At 34.8% G+C, this 27798-nt stretch overlaps 2 protein-coding genes across 5 annotated transcripts in view; both read left to right on the top strand.

Annotated features, from left to right (window-relative positions):
* LOC127865811 (85/88 kDa calcium-independent phospholipase A2-like) overlaps nt 1–27798 on the top strand; it is a 266985-nt gene that overhangs the window by 107307 nt on the left and 131880 nt on the right. The gene's annotated exons all lie outside the window — the stretch shown is intronic.
* On the top strand, nt 1259–27261 carry LOC127865813 (85/88 kDa calcium-independent phospholipase A2-like). Of its 4 annotated transcripts, none has more exons than XR_008042772.1 (8): nt 1259–1356; nt 15723–15807; nt 19760–19913; nt 20215–20331; nt 21070–21188; nt 21362–21516; nt 21804–21977; nt 24700–27261. XR_008042772.1 is itself a non-coding variant. In XM_052405831.1 (7 exons), the coding sequence occupies exons 5-7, from the start codon at nt 21448–21450 to the stop codon at nt 25150–25152; spliced, it is 696 nt and encodes a 231-aa protein (XP_052261791.1). In that variant the 5' UTR covers nt 1259–1356; nt 15723–15807; nt 19760–19913; nt 21070–21188; nt 21362–21447; the 3' UTR covers nt 25153–27261. The 4 variants fall into 4 exon arrangements, 2 of the variants coding, with proteins under 2 accessions (XP_052261791.1, XP_052261792.1); XR_008042771.1 differs by having other exon boundaries at nt 20215–20357; XM_052405831.1 differs by lacking the exon at nt 20215–20331.

The raw sequence follows: 27798 nt of genomic DNA, 5'->3' as shown, positions 1-27798 counted from the left end.
GCTGGAACAGATGGTGTCCACTCTGGATTTGAGAGGTACAAATATCTGAAAATCAGTAAAACAGAAACGATATTAAAATAAATACATGATAGCCTAAGTAGACATCGCTGCCCTCGCGGCACTCATGTTCTCTGCTAACCGATCCGACAGCTGGTGGCGAGTTAGAAATTCACGAATCCATTTCGGAGAAGGGCCGATCATGCGGTTGATGCGACAGGATTTGTCTAAAATTACAAATTACAGATGTGACAGATACAAAAAAGACAGGATAGTTACAGGGAGGAATGAAATGAAAAGATATTTCAATTAATGATCAATCAAAGAACTGCAACGAAAAACAATACTTGTTAAAAACATAAAGCACTATCACAATAGTCTAGTAATATGAATTGATAAATTATTTATTTATATAAATGATAACTTAATTATTCAGATGTTTTACATTGACCATTCCACGGCATTGATAAATAAAGGACTGGTGGTGAATAATAAGGGCCTCCTTCCCGAAAACGTTCCTGAAGTTTCATTGTTTCTCTAGTCTCAACGTATATATTCTATTTACCAGATGCATTTATTATGTCTCTAACTTTGGACTTCAACACTTCACGACTCGCCGGTAACCCCTGTCCAGCCATGTATCTCAGGAGTCCGGCAAGGGCGGCCTCTTCCTCGTCAGTGAGGTCCCTGTGACGCCCACGGCCTTCAGGAACCATCGCGGGGGCCTTCAACCGGTCCATTAGTGTTGACCGCGGCACGACATATTCGTATAGTCAAATCTTTCCTGCGCATCGCACTTATCGCCATACTCATGTTTGTCGAAGCATGCGATGTCTTGTATGAGTAAGACATGTTTCGATGGGTGCAACTATAAAGAACACGTTTAATAAAATAGCATGACTCTTCAACAGGTTTGCATAAATATAATACACAGTAATAAGGGAGTGTATTGTGTTATGATTAATAAATGTTTTATGTTGGAGTTGCCTCCCTTGAAAATTTCGCCGGGACTCCTTTAGCTTTTCAAATGAATAATATTTAGCTAGAACAATACTATTTGATACCAGATAAAGAGTTCAAACAAAAATACGTATTGCGAAAAAAACTACTTCATATCTTTAATTAAAATTGTATATCATAAGAGTGTCTACGTCGGTAATGAATAATGGTCCACTGTTAGAGGACAAATTAAAGTTAAGTTTGCCCCCATGTCGCACCTCATTATCAGTGCGCGCGCTCGATGACGTCATATTCCCCACGTGCTCAAATATTTCCTGTCATGAAACTGACTTTTCAACCCAAAAGTAAACATGGTTATACTAACATGATTTGTGCAATCTTTGGAATTATGTTGCTATGGTAAGTGCTTTTGATGATACGGATAAAAAAATCGTAGTAGGTATCGCTGAAACGCTTTAAATAGGGTGGCCGATTTTTTTACGTACAGGCTGGAATTACACGACCGGTACTAATTACACATACTACACTCTACAATCAGGTCGTCATTTCCGAAAAATCGCCAGTTCCGCAACAAATAACATTTCATTCAACATTGAAAAAAGTCTTACCACTTATGATTGAACAAATTGTACAGCCATACACCTTAATATTTGATGATTTTTTCCACAACAAACCGGAAGAAAATAGACAAATGTAAACAATCTGAATTGTCGAAACGCTCGCAGACATTTTCGAATGGCGGCAAAATCCTGTCTGCGCGATCGGTCATCGGAAATTAGAACACGTTTGCTTCTATAACGGATTGTCCACGGTAAGTGATCTTGTTATTGATTTGAAGGTAATTTATCAGGAAATAAGAAAACAATAAGGTTTATACATTTTCATTCAAACTATGAATTTAAAGTCTCGAAAATGACTCACTACCACAGGTGTCAGTTCCGAAACAGACATGAAGTAGAATCAGGGGTAATATAGAACGAATTTCTTCCTGTCAAACATCGATAAGTTATATTGTACATTTTATTATCGGCCTTAACACATGGCCTGGGATGAAATGCTATTATTTGTAATGCTTACTGCTTGATAAAATTGAAAATAAAAAATATAAGGTGTCACAGGTAAGTACTTATGATTTTTCGACACTATATACAACGCTTCCTCACGCTTTAATAAAATCCAAACTTGTTTCTTTGATTGAAAAAACTTTTGCTAGAGAGAAATGTTTGTATCTAGCTTTAAACACTAAAACAGCTTTTTTTACTAATCAGATATTAGATAATTACATCATTTGGACTGGTCTTGACTTTTGTGCAGCACTTACTTTTCTTTTGGATAACTTGTTTGCTGAATTTAATGGTAAATATTTAAACAAATTATTGGCGTTCCTATGGGTACTAATTGTGCGCCACTTATAGCTGACCTTTTTTTTATATTGTTATGAAAGCGAATTTATGTTAGAATTATCTAAAACTAAGCAAGTAGATTTGATTAATTGTTTTAACCTTACTAGTAGGTACATTGATGACATACTTAATTTAGATAATCCATCATTTGAACAATATATTCACAAAATCTACCCAAAAGAACTAGTCTTAAATAGATCGTGTATATCCAATACAGACGCTGCGTATTTAGACTTACATTTAACTATTAATAATAATTTGATCAAAACTAGTTTATACGACAAACGGGACGATTTTAACTTTGAAATTGTAAATTTTCCGTTTCTAGATGGCAACATCCCTAAAGGACCTTCCTATGGTATTTACATTTCGCAGTTGGTACGTTATGCCAGAGCATGTTCGTGTATTAAAGATTTTAATGATCGTAATCTAATATTAACTAAAAAATTGCTAAAACAAGGCTTTTTGTATCATAACCTAAGAAATAAATTTGCTAGATTTTACTCTAAGTATGGTGATTTAATTTCAAAATATAATGTTTCTTTAAAATGGCATTTAAATAATGGAATCTCCCATCCATCATTTTACGGAGATGTTTTGAAGCGTGTCCGCAAATTAAAATATGTTAAAACAAATGTTCATATTATACTTTTCAATTTAATTAACTTGTTTTTATCAAAAGGATACGATGCTTATGTACTTAAAAACACGTGTTTGATGGTTTTCGACTCACTATATCTTTCTTCCCTTAAAATTTGGAATCATTAGTGATATTATAGGCATTTTTCACTGTTGATTAAAATTGTGTCATTGTGTCGTATGAACAAATCTGCATGAATACTACATTATAGGCATTTTTCACTGTTGAATAAAATTGTGTCATTGTGTCGTATGAACAAATCTGCATGTAAACTACATTTGGACTCAAATCGTACATCAAATCATTTCTATCTTCAGTTGTCAAAACACCTATATACTGTTTGATTCCAATAATGTCGCTTTAATGGAATTACCATTTTTATTCATTTGCTTCTTAATATTAAATCACCTAAACTTGTTTTATTAGTAGCACAGCCCCATTAATATTTTTATTTAGTACTGCCCTTGGAATTTGTTCACGTCATTATGGATTTTTGTGACGTCATACGACCGACTTTCCCAGTTGTAATCTACATGCATAGGTCATAGGGTTTATAACGTTCCATTTTATTTATATTTTCTCTCTGATAGGCGTTTCTTGTTTGATTTAATTATTTTTAATTTGTTTAGCAGTCACATAAACAACCAAGCTATGTTATATGGAATTTTTACACCCATTATTGCTGCTTCTTCCTGTATTTGCGCGATGATTATCTGAGATATTAACTATATGATTCTATATTCTCAAATCTTTTCTATAAAGAAGGAATGTAGTTGACAATTGTTAATAATTTTATTTGATCGTTCGTCAAAAAGTTGTAATTATGTTACTCTTGTATCTTCAATGCAATTGAGTAATTAAATAGTAATTAAATTGAATGCGTTTTAATTCCCTTTTATTATTGTTTAATTTGAGTTACAATGCTATGACGTTAAGGTTTATTTACACTTAAATGTATTATGAATATTGCTGGGCCAAGTGTGAGGTTGAGCGCTCTATAACCAGGTTTAAACCCCCAATGCTTTGCATTGACCGTTCCAAGGCGGTGACCCCAGCTTTATTGATATTTTGTGTTTATGTTGGTTTGTATTGTGCTGTATTGTGCTGTTTTGTACTGTTTGGGCAATCGGTCACTTGCCTTAAATAAAGGACCAACTAATTGTTTTAATGAAAATTCAATACTGCTCCAGCAGCTGGAGTTTCACTTCTTTATATTGAAAATAATGTAATTATATTTGGTCCCAACCAGCATTTTTTATATTGCATTAGTGAATAGGAAACTAGCTGTTGCTAGATCTACAATGAAAACACGTGAGTAGAACTTATAAGAAGAAACAGGAGATTCAAAAATGTTTGTAACCATTTATATATGAGCATCTGACTATTTATTACATTATACTATTTGAAAATATCATTCAAGTTTATCTTATAAGTTAAATTACTTTATAATGCTTGAAGTTACATTGCAAGTTTATTTTTAAACATATATAGAGCTGGTTAGGGTAATTCCGGATGGAGGGTCTGTGTCGAACATTTTGTCCATGACGTCATAACATGTGTCAATGACGTAATCGAAACTTGCAGACGTGCGCTTTTGTTAAAAAATTCAATACTCTTTTGATTCCTCCATTACTTGGCAAGACGTTGTTGGTATTTTCCTGACAAAAATCGATCCAGTAAGTATACCGTTTTTTGTTAAGAAAATTACACGATATGATAAGATGACTCATTGTATTAGATAAGGTATGATAACAGATCTTTGCTTGTTTAAGGTTTGTAATATGGTTTAAACACAAGTTAATGCATATGACTACAGTACGCTTTGCTGTATGATAGCGATCGATAAACGTGGAATTGTTGACATGTCGGAGTGTCCGGAAATACACCTGCTAAAATATGTCTAAAGTCTAATTCCGGAATATTTATCTTCCACATCTATCTAAAACAACTTTAGATATGTATCTAGAATTAGTTCTCTGGTTATTTAATGATCTATATTAATGTTTGATTTATGTATCCATTGCAACAGGCATGAGTAGAGCAAGCGGAGCTAGGAAATATACCCTGGAAACAAATGCAGAAGCCTCCAAACTGGTCCAGAATGGCAGTAGCTCTATTTCGCTTAACGCAGCTTCCAAGTCCTATGGCATACCTAAAAGCACGTTGCACGATTTTGTTAAGGTATTTGAGTTGTTAAGTATGTGTATATCTCTAGAAGTATATATAGCTTACATAATAATAATAATAATAATAATGATAATAATAATAATAATAATAATGTTTATCTGTATAATAATCATAATCGTATAGACGTTTTATTTATTTAAAGTGTGATTATTAGATCTAGATATTGCAGTTTTATAAAAAAAATAGTTTACACGATTGCAATTTTGTTATCTAGGGGAGGTATACAACAAACCGACAAGGGCCTAGAACTGTTCTTACTGAAGCTGAGGAAACTCGCCTCGCTGAATGGGTGTTGGAAGTGTCAAGAATAGGATATGGCCGTACAAGACAATAACTGTATTTGACAGTGAAGAAGAATCTTGACGACGATGGGCGCAAAATTCCATTTAAAGATAACAAACCTGGCAAGGACTGGAACAAAGGTTTTGTTAAACGGCATCCGCAGCTTGCAGAAAGAACACCAATGCAGTTAGGCAAAGAACGTGCTGTTATAACGCCTGCGAAGATTGAGAACTGGTTCCATGAGTTAAGGTCATTCCTAAAAGACGAGGTGCAGGATCCAGACTTGATCAGAGACCCTAGTAGACTGTATTACGCTGACGAGACTGGTTTCCCCTTATGCCCCAAGAGCGGCAAGGTTTTGTCTATGAAAGGTGCCAAGCATGTCTACAACTACACTAGCAGCAACGAATCCCAGATCCCTTGCTTGCGTCAGCGCAGTAGGACACTATATCAAGCCTCTCATTGTGTACCCGGGTGAACGCTTCCGTACAAATGTCTTAGAGGGATTCGAGGATGCAGCGTTTGGTAGGTCGAGTAATGGCTGGATGGACAGCGATGTGTTCCTAACATGGCTAAAGGACGTCTTTATTCATGGTCTTGATGAACGTAATGTTAAACGCCCTGTACTGCTTTTTGTTGACGGGCACTCAACTCATCTCACGTTAGGGGCCTCTGATGTATGTCGAGAAAATGTCCACATGTTTTTCCTCCTGGAACATGCTTCGCACATTATCCAACCCATGGACGTGAGAATATTTGGTGTCTTAAAAGAGAAATGGGCCAAGAGGTTCGGAACTACCAGATTCAGAATATTCCAAACACCGTGACCAGGAAAAGCTTTGCAAGCGTCTTTAAGGAGCATGGGAAAAGTCGGCTACAGTAAATGCTATCAAGGCGTTCAAATACGCTGGTCTCTTTTCACTCGACGAGAGCATTGTTTTGCATACTGCCAAGTTGGAGCCGTCTAGGATTTTTCGCCGTAATGCAGCAAAAGGACCGTCCATTGATAAACAAAATGACCAAGAAACTTCTGTTATGGAGAAAACTGTACTTGATTCAACGATAAATGCTATCGAAATCCCTCCTGTCCACAAAATGTCCATGCATCAGTGGAACTTCAGACGGAACCTTGTTTGCTGTCAGATGATGCAGCCGTTAATAGCGCAGATGACCAGGGGCCACGTTCTTCCTCTAAGAATGCAACTGACCAACCTTCTACTGTATCCGACATGGCACATAATGCCTCGGATGATGTCAACCAGATTCCTGACTTTGAGCAAATTATCCCTGAAAAGATTGAGCCCACTGCAAGTACAACAATCGGTACACCTGAACCATGTTCTAGTTCTGTGTCTAGTTCATCCTCTACTGTTTTGTCTACTGCCTCACCATTCAGCAAGCATCTTTGACCAGTTGCCACATGCTCCTTCGAGTTCATCTAAGGCTAAAGCGAAACGGAAATTTCTCCAAAAAGCCGTTACTGGTGTCAAATTTAGACAGATTATGATAGAAAGACAAGAGCAGAAAGAAAAACTTGAAAGAGAAACACAGAAGAGAAAAGAAGAGAGAAAGAGCTAAGAAAGCAATTGAAAGAAAATGAAAAGGCTTTGGAGCAAAAGGAAAGAGAAGAAAAGAAAAAGGTACGTGAAAAACAAAAATAACAGAGGTTGAAGGAAAAAGAAGTTAACAGGAAGATTAAGGAAGCAACTAAACGAAAACGGACTCTGTCAAGCAGCTCTGATTCCTCAATTGCATATGAACCAAACGACGCATCTGACTACGAACTTGATATTGATGTACGCAACTGTTGCAAATGTGATGCCCCCTATAACGATGACGAACCTTTCACGTGGTTTCTTTGTAACAATTGCCCTCGACTTTCTTTTGAATGCTTATTTTGTTGAATAACATGTGTTCATGTTAACGAATAATAACACTGAAATAAAATGTATAAAAATACCAAACACTGACCGTTTTTTAAAAACACACGAATGTTCGGAAATACACTCACCTCGTGTTCGGCTTACACTCCATGTGCGGAAATAGACTTATATACTTACCTTATTCAAGCTGACATAACATACGATATGTAATGCTCATAATTATAACGAACCTAAGAAAATGTAGCTTATACTCCGGTAAAATTAATGTGCATACATAGTCCGGAAATACACTCATATGATCGGCGCTAGTAAGAATCTCGCTTAAGTGTTCGGAAATACAATCCCCCTCTCTAAATACATGCATCACACCCGATACAGGGTGATGGCAACATAATGTTTACCCAAGAATGGTTATGTTAACGTAACCCAGTGTTATCAACCTGTATGGGTGTGATATTTATTTTATTATACTGGTCAAAGAAAACACAACAATACATTTACGGACGTTTAAAAGGCAAGTTGCTGGTATGACCTCATAGACAAAGGAAAAAAATGTATGCCAATTTAATAAAATCTGATTATAAAAATTATACATTGTTTGATCTTATTTTTGTTTTAATTAAAAAAATATACACATGCCAGAAAGTTAATGAAGTAAATGCAGTATATGTATATATTCTCTTGATGCGGAAAACCAGTGATGCTATTTTCAGCTCCAAAAATGGTGATAAAATAATGTCGCATGTGACTGTAATATGGGTAATGACAGGCAATGGGGGAAATGCAGCAACCCAGACTTTTCACCCATACATCTGCGATATGAATTTATGAGTGTTGTACACTTGCCAAAACTCTCTGGCAGTTGCTTCTTTACCTACCCTTTTCTTATTTTATTTTAATTGGTTCCTAGTGTTGTTTTGTTCTCTAGTTTTTACCAAAAGCTTGAAATCCTATTTGTCTAGAAATTTATTTAGTTATTTTTCATGGTCAGTTGTTCATATGTTGAATTGATATGATTTGTGAGACTGGGTTCATCCTCTCTGAAACAAGAACAACTAAGAATGGGTGATGATATTTTAATTAAATATTTTAAATCCAGTATCAGGGGCACCAGTCTATATATGTCGTTTTTTAGGAAAGTTAGCCCATGTTCCACTTACATTTTGTGGAATAAGTTTGCACAAAACATAACTTTAAATGCTATTATGAATATTTTGCTTATTCTTTAAAATAGATTTTTTTAGTCAAGTAAGATTAAAACACCTTCATAAGCATATTTCTGGATAAAGTTTACATGAATATTTACTAAAATAGAACATTGACATGCATTGCGTGCTGTTGCTTCCTCATACATTCTCATAGTTTTGTGTGACAATAGTGAATACTGTACGGTCTGCTATCCAGATTTGATGCATACAACGATAGGTTGTTTTCATTTATTTTTACTGCCATTTCGGTATCAGAAAATGATGTCCTATACAAGAATTAACACTACCTAGATATATGCATTTTTTATCACTGCCAAATGTGCCATCCCTGTCAGAGCAGAGCAGGACTGTTCAGTTTATTGGATACTCCTTGAGAAAACTGGTCATTGTTATTTGCATTATAAACTGTAATCTTGAATTATCATGTGCAACATACACAGGATGAAATTGATCCTTATTTTCTGGTTTCATGTTATTGTTTGTTTAGAATCTCTAATTTGTGCTCTCTGAGAAATGAAACTTTCCTCTCAGAAAGCTTTTGTTGTCTCCAATGGTCAGAGGCTAATCTAAGATAACATGGGGCAACATTACATTGTATATTATAGTATATTTTATGCAAGTGCAAGTGTGTGATCTCAGGTAAGGTCCATTTTATTTCGATAGAGGTCCATGTAATTTTGTTTTGTTATTTTTTACTTTTTGCTTTCTTTATTGTTATGGTTTTTACTAAAATCTGTGATCAAAAGCTATTCTGGTTATATTATTATGAACGTAAAATAAACTATTTAAAAGTTCAAGTTTGTTTTGAGATGATTCCTAGTCATAAAGTGCACCTGCTGTCACGTGATTCGCTTTTGGGGAATATTAACCGGAAATGGAGAAAGGTTTCGGTTTAGGAATCATGGTTTTTATCTGATTTTGGGGAAAGGGCATGGCCTTTTTTGAGGGGAAAAATCGAGCGAAACACCGGATTTTGGGGGTTAAAATCACGCGAAGGCTGGATTTTGGGGAAAATAATGAAAGTCTTAAATAATCAATTTAACATATTTTACTGTTTTTAAAACAAATTCAAGGCAAGAGATAATTTAGTTATGCGCTATTTTTATTTTCTACACTGGGTCAGGTTAACTTGTGCATTTAAAGGTAAAAAATGAAATCTGGGGGAAAATTCACCTGCTGAGGGGGAAAAAAAATCCGAGGGAAAGGGTAGTTTTTCGGCGGGTCACAAAGAAGGAAAAAAAATGGGAATAACATAAACACTCATTTATATTTAGAACCAAATTCAAAATCAAGGTAAGCGAAGCATAGAGGTTAAAAATATATGTAATACGCCATATATATATATATATATATATATATATATATATATATATATATATATATATATATATATATATATATATATATATATATATATATATATATATATATAATTGAAATCGATCGCCGTTTTAAAATATACATGGGTAGATTCGATAGTAATTCGGAACTGACGACCTGACTGTATTTGAAATGCTTTGTGAATATTGTAAAAATCACTTGAGTCACGTTTTTATTGATATATTGATTTAAATGCTTTGTTGTTATTGTTGAAATCACGCGAATCACTGCTTTATTAAATTTGGAAAGAATTAAAGATATTGTGTGTATTGTGTGTGTGCGTACGTGTGTGGACATTAATTTGTTCGTTTTAAAATTGAATCAACGCTGAAGTGCAGATATCTATCTTAAATTAGATTAAGAATTTATTAGGATTAAAACTAGAGGTATAGTTTTACGCAATTATTTTGATGTAAGAAAGTCATTGTTATGACCACACTTACATTTGTGGAATAGTCTATTACGATTACTTTAAAAAAATTGAAGTTTATATCGAAAATATAGTCAAAATATAATACAACGCGGATTAGTTTGCTATTGTTGTACTGATAATGCATGTGATTTGAAATTTGATACTGATCAATCAAAACATTATATTCGGCTATATAAAATGAATGTAGATCAGCCAAACAGCCCACTTTGGATCAGCAGCAGATTTATTGCATAAATAAATCTCTGACTTATTGAGCGACATTTTAAATTACTTCCAATATGGCTGCACCAATGGCCATTGAAATTCAAATTGGCAAACGCTATCAAAAGTTTCTTAATTATTAGGGAGCGCGAGAAGAAAAGAGGTAAACTATGTAAATTACGCAAAGTAGACAACGTTTAATAATATTTGGTCCACTTGACAGAGGACATGTGTCATTTTCGGCTGTATACGAAGTCTTTGAACTGGAACTTGGAAGTGAAATTTTCAACTGAAATGGAAAATTGAAAAATATATCTCATCTTAAATCATCACGCTGAGTTATCATCATCATTATTTCCGATGAACACTGCAATATAGATACATGTGTTTCATAGTTTCAAAATAATTCACTGACTGACAAGACAGGAATGGTACTTGTATAAAAATAATATAAACAATGTGCAGAATTGTTATTTTGCGGACATGTTTGAAATCATTTCTAGTTCAAAACCAATCTATTAAAGCTTGATTGCACCGAAAATCTAAAGATTATTGATACACACCTGAGTTGGTGTTCTGGGTAGAAACAGTACTTGGTGTCTTAAGTGATATTAGGAAGTAGACAGTAGCTGAAAAATTTTACTCATTTTATACAACAGTTGCTTCTATACTTGTTGAGAAACTTCCAAAAAGTTTTAATAAATATGGCAAGAATTTTGTAAGTAATTACTACGCTACTAAAGGTGTTGTGCCAAACAGTTTTTCATTTTCCATTGTGTCTGAAAATACAATTTTAAAGCATACACATAAATTAAGTGCTATAAGGCCTCAGGTTTGGATGGCATTCCAGCTAGATTTGTTAGGGATAGTGCTTCTTTCATATCTTGTCCCCTTGCTCATATTGTTAACTTGTCAATCATACAGGGTTCTGTTCATGATGACCTCAAGTCAGCGAGAGTTATTCCCCTCTATAAGAAAAGTGTTAAGACTGAGGTTGAAAACTACAGACCGGTTTCGATCTTAAGTATCATCTCAAAGATCCTTGAAAGAGTAATTTATGACCAAGTTGAAGGTTTCTTGAATGACAAAAAGCTTCTGTATAGCTATCAATCAGGATTTAGGCGTGGCTATTCTACAGACACCTGCCTTACCCATATATCTGATTATATTCGTTTTAAGATGGATGAAGGTAAGATGGTTGGTATGGTATTGTTAGACCTACAGAAGGCCTTCGATACCGTCAATCATAGTATTTTAATCATGAAACTTGAGGCTATTGGTCTCCATAGTGACGCAGTCAGGTGGTTTACCTCCTATCTCTCCGATCGCCATCAGGTTGTTGACGTATTGGGTACTATGTCCTCCGAGGCCTCCATCTCATGTGGTGTTCCTCAGGGCTCCATTTTAGGTCCCCTTTTATTTTTAATTTATGTGAATTATATGGCCGCTGTGGTAAGAAATACAATTTTACTTTATGCTGATGATACTGGCATCCTGGTAGCTGGTAAACACATTTCAGAAATTGAATCCATTCTTTCTAGCGATCTCGAACTTATAAGTGAGTGGTTAGTGGACAATAAACTTTTCCTACATTTGGTAAAACAGAATCTATATTGTTTGGCTCAAAGCCCAAACTAAGGTCAAATTCTCAGTTAAATGTCTCTTGCAATGATGTGTCAATTACTCCATCAAGTTCTGTTAAGTACCTAGGTGCTGTATTGGACCAGTTCCTGTCTGGTAAAACCATTGCTAGATCAATTATTACCATGGCAAACTCAAGGTTAAAGTTCCTATACAGAAATAGTAAGTTCATAACATTGCACACCAGAAAACTCCTTGTCATGTCTCTTATACAGTGCCACTTTGACTATGCCTGCTCTTTTTGGTACCCTGGTCTTATTCAGTCACTTAAAAGTAGGCTTCAAACTACACAAAACAAGATGATTAGGTTTGTTCTGAATATGGATAACAGATCACATGTTGGTCAAGAACAGTTTTTACATTTAGGTTGGCTGCCTGTTTCAAAAAGAGTAGAACAGATCATACTTTGTCATGTACACAAGATTAAAAAAGGCCTTGCACCAGAGTATATGGGTGAGAATTTTAAGCCAGTGTCTGGCGTACATAATCGTTGTACTAGGTCTAATATGGTAGCTCAGCCAGAATCTGATCATTTTGCTGAAAATTTTACATTTGAAGACTCTGGTCGTTTTTCCAAACCAAGAGTAGGAAGTTTTGGTTCTAAAACATTTACATATAATGGTATCTGTTTATGGAACAATCTTCCTCAAAACATCAGGGATGTACCCAAACCTAACAATTTCAAGGGTGCCATCAAGAAACAGTTTTTAGAGTCTTTATAGCTTTTTATAGTATAATTTTTATTATGAATTTTATGTTCTGTAAAAATACCGTGATACATTTTTAAGCCTTATGATCAATAAGATGCAAGGATCTCATAATTATTCTTAAACTTATAGTATGCTACAAAGTGTGTTTATTAACTACATATGCTGTGTGTAACTTTCTTATGCAACTTCTGTGATACTAATGAACATGTTATTATATTTATTCATTCTTAATCAGTAATATACTTTATTTAACAGTACATATTTGATACATATACATTATTAAATATCTAATACATGACTGTTTCATGGTTACTGCCACCAATAACAAGGACCACAATGGAAATAAGTGAAAATCATTTTTCTCTTTTTTGTGTTATCCTTGGTATTGTGTGTGCATTCCATGGTTTGCTATGTATATTGCTGTGATAATATATTTTATATTGTCTGCATTATGTAGTAACTATGTAACGTTCATATGTTTACCAAATAAAAAATCAATCAATCAATCAAAGAGTTTAACTGGAGAATTTCGCTGGTATAATGACGTCATTTTGCTCATTTCGTCACACTAATGACGTCGTTTTGTGTCTTGAAATGCATTGAGGAACGCCACAGGAGAAACTCCGAGAAAGGGTAACTTTTCAGCAAAAGGGAAACAGCTGTAAATTATTTTCTTGAAAAAGGGGCATAAAAGAAACAGAAAATGTGTTCATGTCAGTGTACGATCGTTTGTTATTTCACTCGTGATCATAGAAAAATAATATTTTCACTCATGGCTGCGCCACTCGAGAAAATATAATTTATATGATCACTCGTGAAAAACAAACGATCTTACACCGACATGAACAAATATCCTCTATATCTGCATGAGCATCAAATTACTGTCACGTAATAAGCTTAACTACAGAAGCAATCTTGCATTTAAAAATCTCAACAATAAATAGGTCTAATTTAATTATTGTGTTTGAAAATAAGCTTTTAATTTGAAACAATTCAGGCATTTACATGTTTAGTTATAAAATTATGGGTAACATCTTTGGGAATTTCTAATACATCACTATATCTTCTCATATTCATATAACACAATAAAGTGATTTTCATTGCCATTTCTACTTGGCAATTTAAATGATTTATAATTTTCTGTTTTGATGCATTGCCATTTTTCAAAGTCATCAAAAAGTTACGAAACATTTAGGAACATATCTATAAAAAATGAAACAATATTAAAGAAAGATGAAATTTAGTTCATTTCTGTAAGAAACTACAATTTCCAGACGAGAAGTTCAGTTTGGGAAATTATTAAACAAGGGTATTTTGGATCAAAATTAAGTTCAGAGTAAAGTTATTGGTAAATCTTAACATTCTTCTAAATGTGCAATAATTATAATGTGTAAATAATTATCACCAAGTCACATTTAAACAAATTTCTTTGCTGACCAGTCCAGAAATATTTCAAGGTGAAATTAGAAAGGAGCGGGCTACATCACCTGGCTATTTTGCGTTTGCTCTTTCGCTTGAATCGTATTCGTAGTTTTCATACGACAAAACATAAGTTGCACATACCTTATCCTATTTATACCTTATACGGTTTATGACTTATTTAATTTGTGTTTATATAACATAAAGATGCATCCTGTTGAAGACTAGGTAAAAAGATTTATAAACATAGCAGTAACAAACGTCAAATCTTGTCTAAACCCAGTCATTGATGTGATTCAACTGTTTTATTACAATTCCAAAAACCCACTTAAAATCAAAATAAAACACAGAGAAAAGAAAACACTTTCCTGTGTGTATCAATTATATTATATTGCGAAGCAAGTAAATAAAATTTAAGACATGGTCAAAATTCAGTACATTTTTTTAATATAACCGTTCACAAGTATTAACAACGCTTTTGCCCGTTAATTAGGTACCGCTTATAATCATATTATTTATACAGTATATGTGTTTATTGCACACTAGTGATATTTTATTTTCCGTGAGTTGTAACACAATATCATAGAATTCTGAATACCTTGGATAAAATGGTAATATTATTGCATATGCACGTCACATCGTTCACTTGATGCTTTTCATTTTCACGTCCATTAAAAACTTGAGTCTGCTAATTCTCATCGTACTGTTGCATGAAATTTTGCCATCAATAGCTATCTCTGCAGTGGTATTTTGACAATTTGATAAGATGGGTCCTGATGATGAATATGTTTCGAAAGAACGTTTCAATATTCTCGGAGATATTTGATAGTCAACGATTTTTACGCACCCAACGATTTTCGTTGAAATTATATGGGTCGCCTTTTATGAATAAAACAAGCTCGCATAAAGTAAAGGTGAATCGTTCTTTTACTATTTATTCAAAGCGAAGAATTATTAAAAATAATGAAGATGTACACTAACTCAAATCTAGCTTTTATAATGGAAAGTATAATTCGTTATACCCTAGTACAAAATTAGTACGTCTTAATTTTTAGCATTCAAATGAAGTCGTGAAATCTATTAAACTAGCACGGATATTTAATGTTTAGAATATTAAGCTTTCATTAGAGAATTTAATTATAATACTTTATCGCTCACACTTTTTTGATTTTCACCAATCTGCTCACTTTTCAATATTTCGGTTCGTGTTTTTCTTGTAAATTATTCTCGCGATAATACTATTGTACTTAAGGACGCTTTTGATTAGACTCAATGTTTTTGTGTGTGCTTAAGTGCGCATGAGTCCATGAGAAGGACATGTATTAAAAACGTTGTGTTATCGAATATAGCTAAATGTATCTTTATTTTTTTCCTCAAGTTAATTGACGAGACTGCAGACACAATCTGAATCAATTCAACTTGAACCCATTACGGACATATTTGGCGGAACCATGGATGACAGGGTGAGCTTGCAAATTTTAAACAACTACACTTATTTTCGAATATTCAGTATTGGTTTAATTTAAAAATGTATCTGCAAATATTTATATGACAATTGAATGTGTAAAAAAATTGAAACAATAATTAAAATCTGGCAATTTTGTAATGTAACAACTAACAAACAAGCTTTGTCCTTGTGCAATATTACGGCACCTAACCAAAACGGAAAAGAACGGAAACATCTGTGCGTTACCGGCTAATACGCGAAAAGGCACCGTATCATAACAGCAAATATTTACTATTTTTAAGGAAAAAGTATTCTTAAAGTTTCACAAGTCTGTGCTTTGAGTTTGAATATTTTACTTAAACAATATTCCATGGAACAACTATCGTAGGACATTCGTTCGGTAAATTTGATGTTCGTGCTCCGTGAAAAAAAGTTAATTCGCAGAGGGATCCTACACCGTCAAACAGTTAGTGCTTAAAACCAGTTTAAACGATAGTAAAATGCTACGGAAACCGGATAGTGCCATCTATAATCTCGCCATTCTTTCATCAAGGGCGACACACGAAGCGATACACGATATTTTGCGCGACTGTCGCGGCAACGCACGATATTTTGCGCGGCAGTCGCGGCGACGCACGATATTTTGCTCGATACACGAAGCGACGCGCGAGAATGTACCACGAAATATCGCCCTTTTGTAGGTAGCCCAAAAGGCCATATATCGTGTTAAATATATCGTGCGCCGCCGCGACTGTCGCGCAAAAAAATCGTGCGTCGCCGCGACGGTCGCGCAAAATATAGTGCGTCTCCGCGACTGTCGCGCAATATATCGTGCTTAGCCGCGACTGTCGTGCAAAATATTGTGTAACGCTTCGTGTGTCGTGTCTCGCGTATAAAGGGCGACGCACGAAACGCGAAGCGATATTTTGCGCGACAGTCGCGGCGATGCACGATATTTTATTATTCAAATATCGCCCATATTATCCAAATCTCGTGTATCGCGGTCTAATTTCAGACCGCGACACACGACGCACGAAGCGATACCCGATATTTCGCGCGACAGTCGCGGCGACACGCGATATTTGTACTGTTCAAATATCGCTGTAATAATATCGCCTGTCGACTGTCGCGTTTTCAAAAAATCAGGGGAGACAAAAAGGGAATACTTTTACGTCATCAAGCATGTGCATCATGTCGTATATATATATTTTGATATAATATTATTTTATAATGATATTTATGTCTGATCAGCAATGTATATTATTGATATAGCAAGCTATTCGCTTCTTATACTTCAATCTGGTCATAAATAAATATTTAATATTAAATACATATTTTATATAAACGTATATTTGATGATAGGAAAATAGTTTGGAATAACGATTTTGAATATAACACTGAGTTCCCTAGGTTGAGTTATTAGTTGTCCGATTCTACGGTTCAACGTGCATTACGTTATTTTTTTAATCATATTAGACATGCACACAAGTAACAGTGTGAACTTTATCTGAATATAATTATATAATAGTCATTTATATTTTATTAAGCAACATGAAACAAACGTTTTGCGCCATTCAAAAGCGTTTTTGTTAGCCGATATAAATGTTATAAAATTGTTGTTTGCACTGTATGCAGTTTTATTTATGCCGATAATTCATTTGATAACGCATTATAAAAGGTATTATTAGGTTAATTAATACCAGCAACAAAAATACCGTATTATTAATGTATCAATAGACTGGATATTAATGTTGCTCGCCAATAATCTGCATAACCTATAAATGATGATTACACATGTACTGAAAAGAAACCTTCTGGTTTCATATTGATGTCTTACTTGAAGTTAAACGTTATCCACAAATCTGCAATCCGATTGGATGTGAAACAGATTATAATGATGTATTATCTTAAAATTGATAGAAATTATACTCCATTGTTCGAATTGTTGAATAGTTCTAAACATATATCAGTGTCAATATATATCAAAATTATTATGAAAATTAATTAATTTGTACTCGGTTTACTAATGCTAGAATAATCTTTTATAAGTGTGTCGAGGGCAGCCATATTGATGATAAATGGTTAAACATTACATGTAACACCGTTTAAAATACGCGACAGTCGACAGGCGATATTATTACAGCGATATTTGAACAGTACAAATATCGCGTGTCGCCGCGACTGTCGCGCAAAATATCGAGTATCGCTTCGTGCGTCGTGTGTCGCGGTCTGAAATTAAATCGCGATACACGAGATTCGGATAATATGGGCGATATTTGAATAATACAAAATATATGCGTCGTCGCGACTGTCGCGCAAAATATCGTGCGTCGCTTCGCGTTTCGTGCGTCGCCTTTAAACGCGAGACACGACACACGAAGCGATACACGATATTTTGCGTGACAGTCGCGGCGACGCACACTATTTTGCGCGACAATCGCGGCGACGCACGATATATTTACCACGGTGTATGGCCTTTTTGGCTACCTACACAAGGGCGATATTTCGTGGTACATTCTCGCGCGTCGCTTCGTGTATCGCGCAAAATATCGTGCGTCGCCGCGACTGTCGCGCAAAATATCGTGCGTCGCCGCGACTGTCGCGCAAAAAATCGTGTATTGCTTCGTGTGTCGTGTGTCGCCTTTGATGAAAGAAGGGCGAGATTATAAATGGCACTATCCGGATTCCGTTAAATGCAGATATTGGTCAATATAAACAATTTTCTTAATACTCTGAGCTAGGTTCCTTTGTGTAAAATTGTCATTATTTGTGGTGGTTTAGTTTTGTTTAGAAAAATAAGTATTTTATGTTAAGATTTTTGAACCCGGATAATAAATGAAATAAGCTCCGGATCAAAGTATATCAGTTATTCTGATATGGTTACAACTAAAATAATTTCTTGATTTTAGATCAAGTACATGACAACATAAAGGGTGGCCATTCAACTACCTTAACCCCTCACGCTCGTCAAATGCATTTATACTTATGGTTAAATGGATGTTATAACTTGTCCCTCTGCCCTGAGCACTTTGGCTAAACTGATTTTCCCCACAGGTGGTTGGCGTGTGGCTATGGTATGTATTTGTAAAAACGTCATTTTGAATGACGAATAATCAAATTTTAACGATTTTTTTTTTCTCTGAAAAACAAATTTCACTATCAAATCTATATTTAACAAGGTATTCAAGTCAAAATAACCCGAAAAATGGGTGTGTCGTTCTGAAAAGCCATAGCTTCATCAATTGTGCAGCCATTTCCATGAACTTGGTCTTATTGAACGCAGAAATAAATTTCTTTTCTGGAAATATACATATCTTGTAACATTTTACACATGCTGGGTCAAATTATAAGAAAAAACACGATACACAACTCGTCTGACCTACTCGTCATCGATCATCTCGTCAATTGGTGTGTTTCATGACGTTATCCGGTGCGTATGAATTCAATATGCGACCCTTAAAAATCACACATACATATTTTTGTTGTTGCCTGTTATTTGGAACGTTTTTATTATGAATATGACTGATGTTTACAACATTGTAAACAGGTGGAAAGAAATAACTCTCCAGGTACAAACAAATGCCAACACACTTTTATAACCATTTGATTATGTTGTTCATTTATTTTCGCTCGTTCTGACAAAACATTGTATTTATTTGTTAGAATATTTAGGTATAACAATAGCTGCAATACCGTAATATTCTTTTATCAACATTATTCTACATTCTAATGTGGTTTTGTTGACATTCTCATTAGGAATAATCGACACCTACTGAATTTGCAATTATAATATTCTGATTTGATCAAGAGCATTTTGTTATTAGCCGGTGATGTACTATTGTTTCGGGTATTATCCAGTTGGTTTGGCGCAGTGATATTGAATAACATGTTTAATCGAATCAACAAACTTTGAGTTTGTTTTGAGTTCAGTCCTGGTCAGTGGTATCAACGCATGATTGTCTCTCAAGGTATTATGTCTTGACGGCGGAGGTATTCGAGGAATCATTATTCTTGAGATCTTAGAGGCGATCGAGAAGGAAGCAGGCAAGCCCATCAAAGACTTGTTTGACTGGATTGGCGGAACAAGCACCGGAGGGATAATTGCTCTGGGTATTGCTACAGGTAAGATAAGATTTGCTTCACATTCTCAGTATTTCAGGTTCGTATATTCCCACAGAAAATCGACTGAAAGAAAGATTAGCATCAGTCTCATTGTTATTGCAATACATATTGGTTAAATGGTAACGCACTATTACCGTTTGTATGTGTTGTTATGCGGTGTGGTTCTTAATTCCTATGCAGCAGAACATCCAATCCTTGTATAGCGGATACAAAAACTGCTACAATAAGTTTTTAATTATGATTACAAAGTGTTTGATGTTCATTTGTACACGCTAATGGTAAGATTTATCTTTCACGCAAGCCCATCTCCGAAATTAAAACACTATACAAGGAAATGAAGGAAACAGTTTTCAAGGGCTCAAGACCGTACAAGTCTGCAACAATAGAAGACCTGTTGAAAAGGGAATTTGGAAACAGTGTAATGACGGATATTTAGCATCCTAAGTACGTACGGACGTGTATTTTAGTAACCTCCACAATTATGCATCATAACCCATAAGTTTAATTTCAGATGAATTTATAAAACAACAACGTACAAACCTTATTAGTGACACAAACATTTAGGTAACCTTCAGTCTAGCATATTTTACAGAAACGCAATAAATAAATAAATTTATGTATAGGTACTATGTAAATGACTGTTTTGTGCATTGGAAAAGCACTGCGCTTATAATATAAAAAGGCTTCTTACCAGCCCATCAAAATGTGATAAAAATCAACAGTGAAACTTCGCTGATTGATAACACAGTAGAATACATGTCCGGAGATTTATGTCAGAAATACACGTCCAGACAATTTATGTAAAAATCTCATCATATCTCTGCTTAAAAAACAAAAGGTGTACTTTTCGAATCAAGTCGAAAACTGTCTTATAAGCTTTAAAACTCTAAATAAGTACGATTGTTATCGCAGTTGAAAATATTGAGTAATAGATACAGCTTTGACCGACCGCTGGCATGATCAATATTTAGCGATTATTTACTTCAACATAATACTTTGGGTGCATAATCTTGTATCCAAACATGCATAAACATATAAATTTTCCGCGTATAGTCAACAAACACACTAATGGAATATAACTTATCTATTTTGAAGACTCATTATTATTATTAACTATTCACAAACTGTTGAATAAAACAAATCACCCATATTGCAGGGTCCTGGTTACAAGCGTATTAGGGGACCATACTCCGTGGAAACTTCATCTGTTGCGTTCCTACGAGATTAACCAAGAACAAAAGGATACCAGATTTGAATCAATCAAGCCTCCAAATGGTGATTCCCCATTAAGCATCTTCAGTACTTTTTATTAAAACGTGATGCTTTTGCTTCTGTTAACAAAGTGATCTATAAAACAAATTCGTTTTCAGAAATGTATTAACTCATTTGCCAATCTAACGCAAATAATTACAAATTAACCACACTTGAGAGAATTTTGTTTCATCAAGAGACGTACATCTGGGAGGTTGCCCGAAGCACGCCTGCAGCGCCCACCTACTTTCATCCATACAAACAGTTTTTTGATGGAGGCATAATGTCCAACAACCCTACCCTGGGCATTCTCACAGAAATTAACGAATATAACATTGGACGAAGGGAAATGGTAAGAATTGCGTGCAAACAACAATGACGTTAAGCATATACAGTTAACCACGAGAACACATAGGTTTGTCAAAGAAGGTACCAAACATCATTATTAATCACATTAAGGAGCCGTTTGATCATGTTTTCAGAGCAGCGTTAACTGTTCAATTTAACGCATTGCTACAACATGCCTGGTAGTCGTGTCATTGTTGCATAACATTAAGTACAGTAATCCGAAAGTATCGCGTTTGAAACACTTCAATATTTTTTTTCGTTTTAGTTTTGTTTATTATTTTTTATTTTCAGGATAAAAAGCCTGAAAATAAAGCCCGATTTGGTACGGTTGTTTCTATCGGATGTGGTTATGTGGAATACGCCAAACAATCAGTTCCAGACCCACGTATGCCAAGCTTGTGGGCTTTTATTCATCAAAGAATGCGCGCTGATTCAAACATGTTTTTTGCTGACCTCCTCAAACAGGTTTGTTTTATAATCAATACCCCAGTTTTAATTGAATGCAATTTCATTTTAAATTAAAAAAACATTAGCAAATAGTTAAATTACAATTTTCAAAGAATGATTCTGTTGTTCATTTATTAGTTTGACGTTTCGAAGAAAAAATGAGAGCTATACTACTCGCGTCTGCGTCGGCGTCGCCGTTGGTGGAAGTTTTTTATTAAGTCAAATAACTTTAACACTATCAAAGATAATTAACTCAAACTTGGAATACTTCTTTATGGCAAAAAGACAATTGTGTAGGTCAAAGTGCATACCTCTGTCAGCATTATTTTTAGAGTTATGCCCCTTTTTATACTAAGAAAATTGCAAATTTTGTTAAGTTTTGTGTTTCGGTCCACTGTATTCCTAAAGTATCACAGCTATTGCTTTCATGCTTGCAACACTTACTAACTATCATAAGGGAACTGTGCAGGCAAAGTTATGTAACTCTTACTGGCATTTTGACAGAATTATGGCCCCTTTTATACTTAGAAATTTGAAAATTCGGTTAAGTTTTGTGTTTTGGTCCATTTACTCCTTAAGTATCATAGGTATTGCTTTCAGACTTGGTACACTCGCTAACTATCATAAGGGGACTGTAAAGGACAAGTTGCATAACTCTGGTTGGCATTTTGACGGAATTATGTCCCTTTGGCCTAGTAACTTTGAATATTTTAACTTTTGTGTTCAGATGCACTTCACTTCTAACGTATCAAGGCTATTGCTTTCAAACTTCAAATAAATACTTTCTTACTATCATGAGGGTACTGTACCTGGCAAGTTGAATTTGACCTTGAATTTTGAATGACCTTGCAGCTCAAGGTCAAATAAATAAATTTTGCTTAAATTGCCATAACTTCTTTATTTAGGATCACATTTGATTCACACTTTGACAAAACAACACTTACCTTACATACCACAATGAACTCCCCTACGCCTTGCCCGAGAATTCCCCCCCCCTAAAGTTTTTTTTTTCCTTAGCAGTTGAACTGTCCGTCAGTCTGTGCGTCCGTCCTAAAACTTAAACATTGGTCATAACTTTTGCAAGATTGAAGATAGCAACTTGATATTTTGCATGCATGTGTATCTCATGGAGCTGCACATTTTGTGTGGTGAAAGGTCAAGGTCGTCCTTCAACGTAAAAGGTCAAATATATGGCGTCTGTCCGTCCGTCCGTCCGAAAACTTTAACATTGGTCATCCTTCAAGGTCAAAGGTCAAGGTCATCCTTCAAGGTCAAGGTAAAATTTTGCAATATTGTAGATAGCAACTCGATAATTGGCATGCATGCGTATCCCATGGAGTCGCACATTTTGAGTGGTGAAAGGTCAAGGTCATCCTTCAAGGTCAAACGTCAAGGTCAAAGGTCAAATTTTGCAATATTGAAGATAGCAACTCGATATTTCGCATGCATGTGTATCTCATGGAGCTGCACATTTTGAGTGTCGAAAGGTCAAGGTCATCCTTCAAGGTTCAAGGTCAAAGGTCAAATTTTGCAATATTGAAGATAGCAACTCGATATTTGTCATGCATGTGTATCTCATGGAGCTGCACATTTTGAGTGGTGAAAGGTCAAGGTCATCCTTCAAGGTCAAAGGTCAATTATATGGTTTGAAAGCGGCGCAGTAGGGGCCATTGTGTTTCACGAACACAGCTCTTGTTTTCTTTTTCTTATTTAAATATCATCTAATAAATGACCACAACCCACATTATTCCCCCTCTCCACCCCACCACACAAAAAGTTTTTTTTTTGAAACATGGTAAAAAAAACACAAATATTTATCTTTATTATTTTATTTTTGAAAGACCGTCCAACCATCCCACCCAAGCTATTGCTATCAAACTTTAAATATAATCTTATTAGTTTGTTTTATGTCTTTACACATGTTTAATAGATTGTGGAAAAGATACCTGAACTCAGAATCGTCTATAATGTACCACTTCTTTAAAACATAAGTGATCAATATGTTTCAAATATGGTCCCTTCCAGTTAGAATATGACTATATTACTTTGACCTTTTTGAATATGAAATTTTTCCCATGATGGCTTACGTTATACTGTCAAGCACTCGAAAAAAGTCGAGCGCGCTGTCTTCTGACAGCCTTTGTTTAATATATGCGGTCGTGTCAATGCACTGACCCAACCTCTGAGATGCAGGTCTCCGTTTAGAACTCCCGTTGTTTCTTTGCCGTTTGCGCATTGCAATTATTGCCCACTTTTGTTGTCAAAATCATGCACATTTGCCTGTTTTAACAATGAAAAATGGTGAGCTCTTATTGCGGATGTCGATATTATTTTTTTTTACCCCCCATGTGACAACTTTCATATTCGTTTAAATTTTCTAAGCAATAGCTCACCGTTTTTATGTGGTCATTAGACACTGGATGCATTCATAAGTGTATTCGTCATCTATTGAGTTAACAATTCACGAACACATTTCGTATTGTGGGGTACACTTTAACAAAATTTCAAACTTGCGTATGTCAAGTTAGGAGGGAATTTTTAATGCCTAATTTCATGCATGTAGGCAGACTTTCGACTTGCTTGTGAACACAAAAATGAGAATCGTGTTGCATGTATTTTTATCATTACCAGTAGTTGTTACTTTGTGTAATTGTTGGGAAAAATGAAGCAGAGCTAAAAAATATAGGAGGGTTGTAAGGCAAATATACCAATTAAGGATTAGTTTTTGTGACTTTTGCAGGTAGCAATATCACACCATGTACCATCGTATCGTGCCAGAGCATGGTGCCATATGATGGGCGTGATGTTCTACCGATTTTCCCCGAAATTGGAACAAAATGTGGATTTGGACTGCGTAGATGAAAGGCTGATCAAAGAGATGCTTCTGGACACGAAGTCTTATATTAAAACCCCGAAATACGAGGAGAGGATTAAGACGCTTGCTGGTAACTTAAAGGGCACAACAGCCATAGAGAGGCCAAACACAAGGAGTCAAGACAGAAAGAGGCGAAGGCTTGCTGGTTTCATAAAGTGCACAACCGTCATAGAGAGGCCAAACACAGGGATTCAAGACAGAAAGAGGCGGAGGCTTGCTGGTTACTTAAAGTGCACAACAGCCATAGAGAGACCAAACACAAGGAGTCAGGACAGAAAGACACCAATGCGCATTCGAATTCATTCACAGCAGCCATAAAAATATGACAAATGTAATAAAATAACATGAATTACTCTTCAAATGATGTTATTTAACGATATTTTAGCTAACGAGCGATTACTCGAAATAAAACAATATTTGTCATGAAATTAAACATTTCCTAACCGATAAAACGGTGAAATATAGAATCACGTTTGGCGAGTCATAAGGATATTTTAAAGACGTAATATTTTACGTGTGCACCTTTTAAACATCGCCTAAGTAAGAATAACCAGAGTGGTGGTTATGTTTTATATTTTTATACAATGGACTTTTCATTTGATTTGACAAATATGGAACATCCATTGAAGCTGCATTGTGAAGATGTGCAAGGCCGGAGTATATACAATCTTCAATATGCTTCGATAATATACATGCTTTATACAACCTATCAAGCTATATGATCGACAGATGCCAGTGTCTACTTCAGTGTGGGTATAGATCGGTACGTAAACAGGGGTATGTGAACGACAAAGATGATTTATCAAACGTTTCTACTGAGTTCAATCGGTCAATTGCTACCCTTGAAGGAAAGACCGGGTCTGTATTTACGAACCCATTCTTTAACCAAAGAAAAAACTCAGACACAATAAATACTTATGATTGATTTATTAAGAATAATCAATGTTAAACGTTGATTAAAAGAGGGAATGGTGCAAATAGATTTCAGGTGTTTACGCTCAGATTTACAAGATAAGCTCATATGGACAAGAGCATTTGCATCATTACAGATTTAACAATAGTCTTCAACTTCTTTTTTTTCTTGTAAGATGTATTATAGTTCTTGATTTGTGTAGAAATCGTCCGGTCCAACGAATTGGTATTGGAGACCAAAGTCTATATACGTACACCATGGCGTCTTCTTAAACAATGGAAATTAACTTGACGCTCAAAAAAAACAAACAAAAATGGTAAGCAAAACATTAGCATAGCTTTTACGAGAGTAAACGAAAACGGACGGTCGAAAATATGAATACAAGGCCAGCGCAATTTCTGATAGTGTAATATTACCCTTAATCACTTTTACGCATTTAATTTTAAACCATTCTTCAATTTGCTTAGATATTTAACCCCATGGTATTCTTAATATGACTATAAGTATTGAGTTCCATACAGCGAATGCAAGCGCTTAATTGTTTTAAATGCTGATTTTTTCTTTATTTGAGATGTTTAAATGTTTGTATGTACGTTTGTGACTTAGTTTTACAACTCCCCATGCATCGCAGGTATGATCAATACATTCATACATGATTGCTTGAATTACTCTACTCTTGTAAAACCATACTAATCTTACATTAATTCTTTGGTTAAGTGTTTGTATATATTGTATGGTTAATCTGTGCTTAATACTGGTTTGTTGAATAATCAATTACTGTTATAAGTTTAAAATTATTATAATTTGATTTAATTGTATGTGAAATTCACGTGGTAAGTCCATTAACTGATTACATGTATGGACATTATTAGCCTGTTTGTTTTGCAGCTTTACTGATATGTTTGGTAAGTTAACATTTACTTGAGTCAAGCCGGCATTGTTTTGAGTAAAGTATGAATAATAATTGATTTACGCTGAGTCCAGTTTGCATTCTTTTAGTTTAGGTTAGGATTTTTTTTTAGTCAAGTAAGCATTTACTAAAATAATGCGAAGCAGGTCGCAGTGGTGTAGTGGATATGGTGTCCGCCTAACGATTGGGAGGCTAAGGGTTTTACGGGTTAAGGGTTAAGAGTTTTGAATGTTAAGTGCCAGAAACCAAACAGTCGGCAAATATAATTTAATTTCGAGCGGTATGGTAGAGCAATTGCTATATGAAAATACTACAAAACACATAAATGACTTTACAAAAAGTAAAAAAACATCAAAACATGTATTACGTTTGATATAACCTTTTCCCTAATAAAACTATCGGAAGTCAATTTAATCCTACATCATGTCCACATTACTCAAACTCGTGTCAACTTGACCAATCATCCTGCACAATTTACCAGATATAATACAAACTTGACAAATATCGTATCTTTTCATGTTTGCAGGAATCATATATTTTGACGTAAGATATACCAGAATTTTTTATTTTCATTTGAGTACTTTCAATGTGGAATAAAAGCTAAGTGTCCAGTGAATGTGTTTTCGTTATTGTTAAATGTTCACGACAACTTCTTGTGGTACCTATGGGTTTTCTAATATATTATATTCCTATTCATACACTTGTTTTAGCATTGGTCTTAATGTGGAAATACCAGGTGACACAGCAGACTTTGTCCAAAGTATATTTTTTTCCATCATTACTGGAATTTAAAGTATCTATAACGCTCAAAATAAACGAAAATTTCGTAAAGTATTTCACGTGTGTGAAGTTAGCCTATTTAGCCTATTTAGCATTTTTAGTACATAGGTTGAAACAAACAACCTATTTAGCCAATTTAACAGCCTCTTCAGCCTTTTTAGCCGATTTTAGCCTATTTAGCCTATTTAGTAAATAGGTTGAAACATACATCCTATTTAGCCTATTTAACAGCATTTTCAGCCTATTTAGCCTATTTAGTACATTAGTTGAAACATACATCCTATTTAGCCTATTAAGTCAATTTAACAGCCAATTTAGAAAGTTAAGTACATAGGCAACGTATTTAGCCTATTTAGCCTAT

Source organism: Dreissena polymorpha, chromosome 2 (assembly GCF_020536995.1).
Source record: "Dreissena polymorpha isolate Duluth1 chromosome 2, UMN_Dpol_1.0, whole genome shotgun sequence".
Taxonomy (NCBI): domain Eukaryota; kingdom Metazoa; phylum Mollusca; class Bivalvia; order Myida; family Dreissenidae; genus Dreissena; species Dreissena polymorpha.
This window is presented reverse-complemented; position numbering and strand designations above follow the sequence as displayed.

What these genes read in the sequence shown, in the direction of transcription:
- LOC127865813 (XM_052405831.1), top strand. Translation starts at nt 21,448, where the DNA reads ATGTCCAACAACCCTACCCTGGGCATTCTCACAGAAATTAACGAATAT. An exon ending in ACATTGGACGAAGGGAAATG is followed by an intron (nt 21,517 to 21,803) that starts GTAAGAATTGCG and finishes TTTTATTTTCAG; the next exon opens with GATAAAAAGCCTGAAAATAA. An exon ending in TTGCTGACCTCCTCAAACAG is followed by an intron (nt 21,978 to 24,699) that starts GTTTGTTTTATA and finishes TGACTTTTGCAG; the next exon opens with GTAGCAATATCACACCATGT.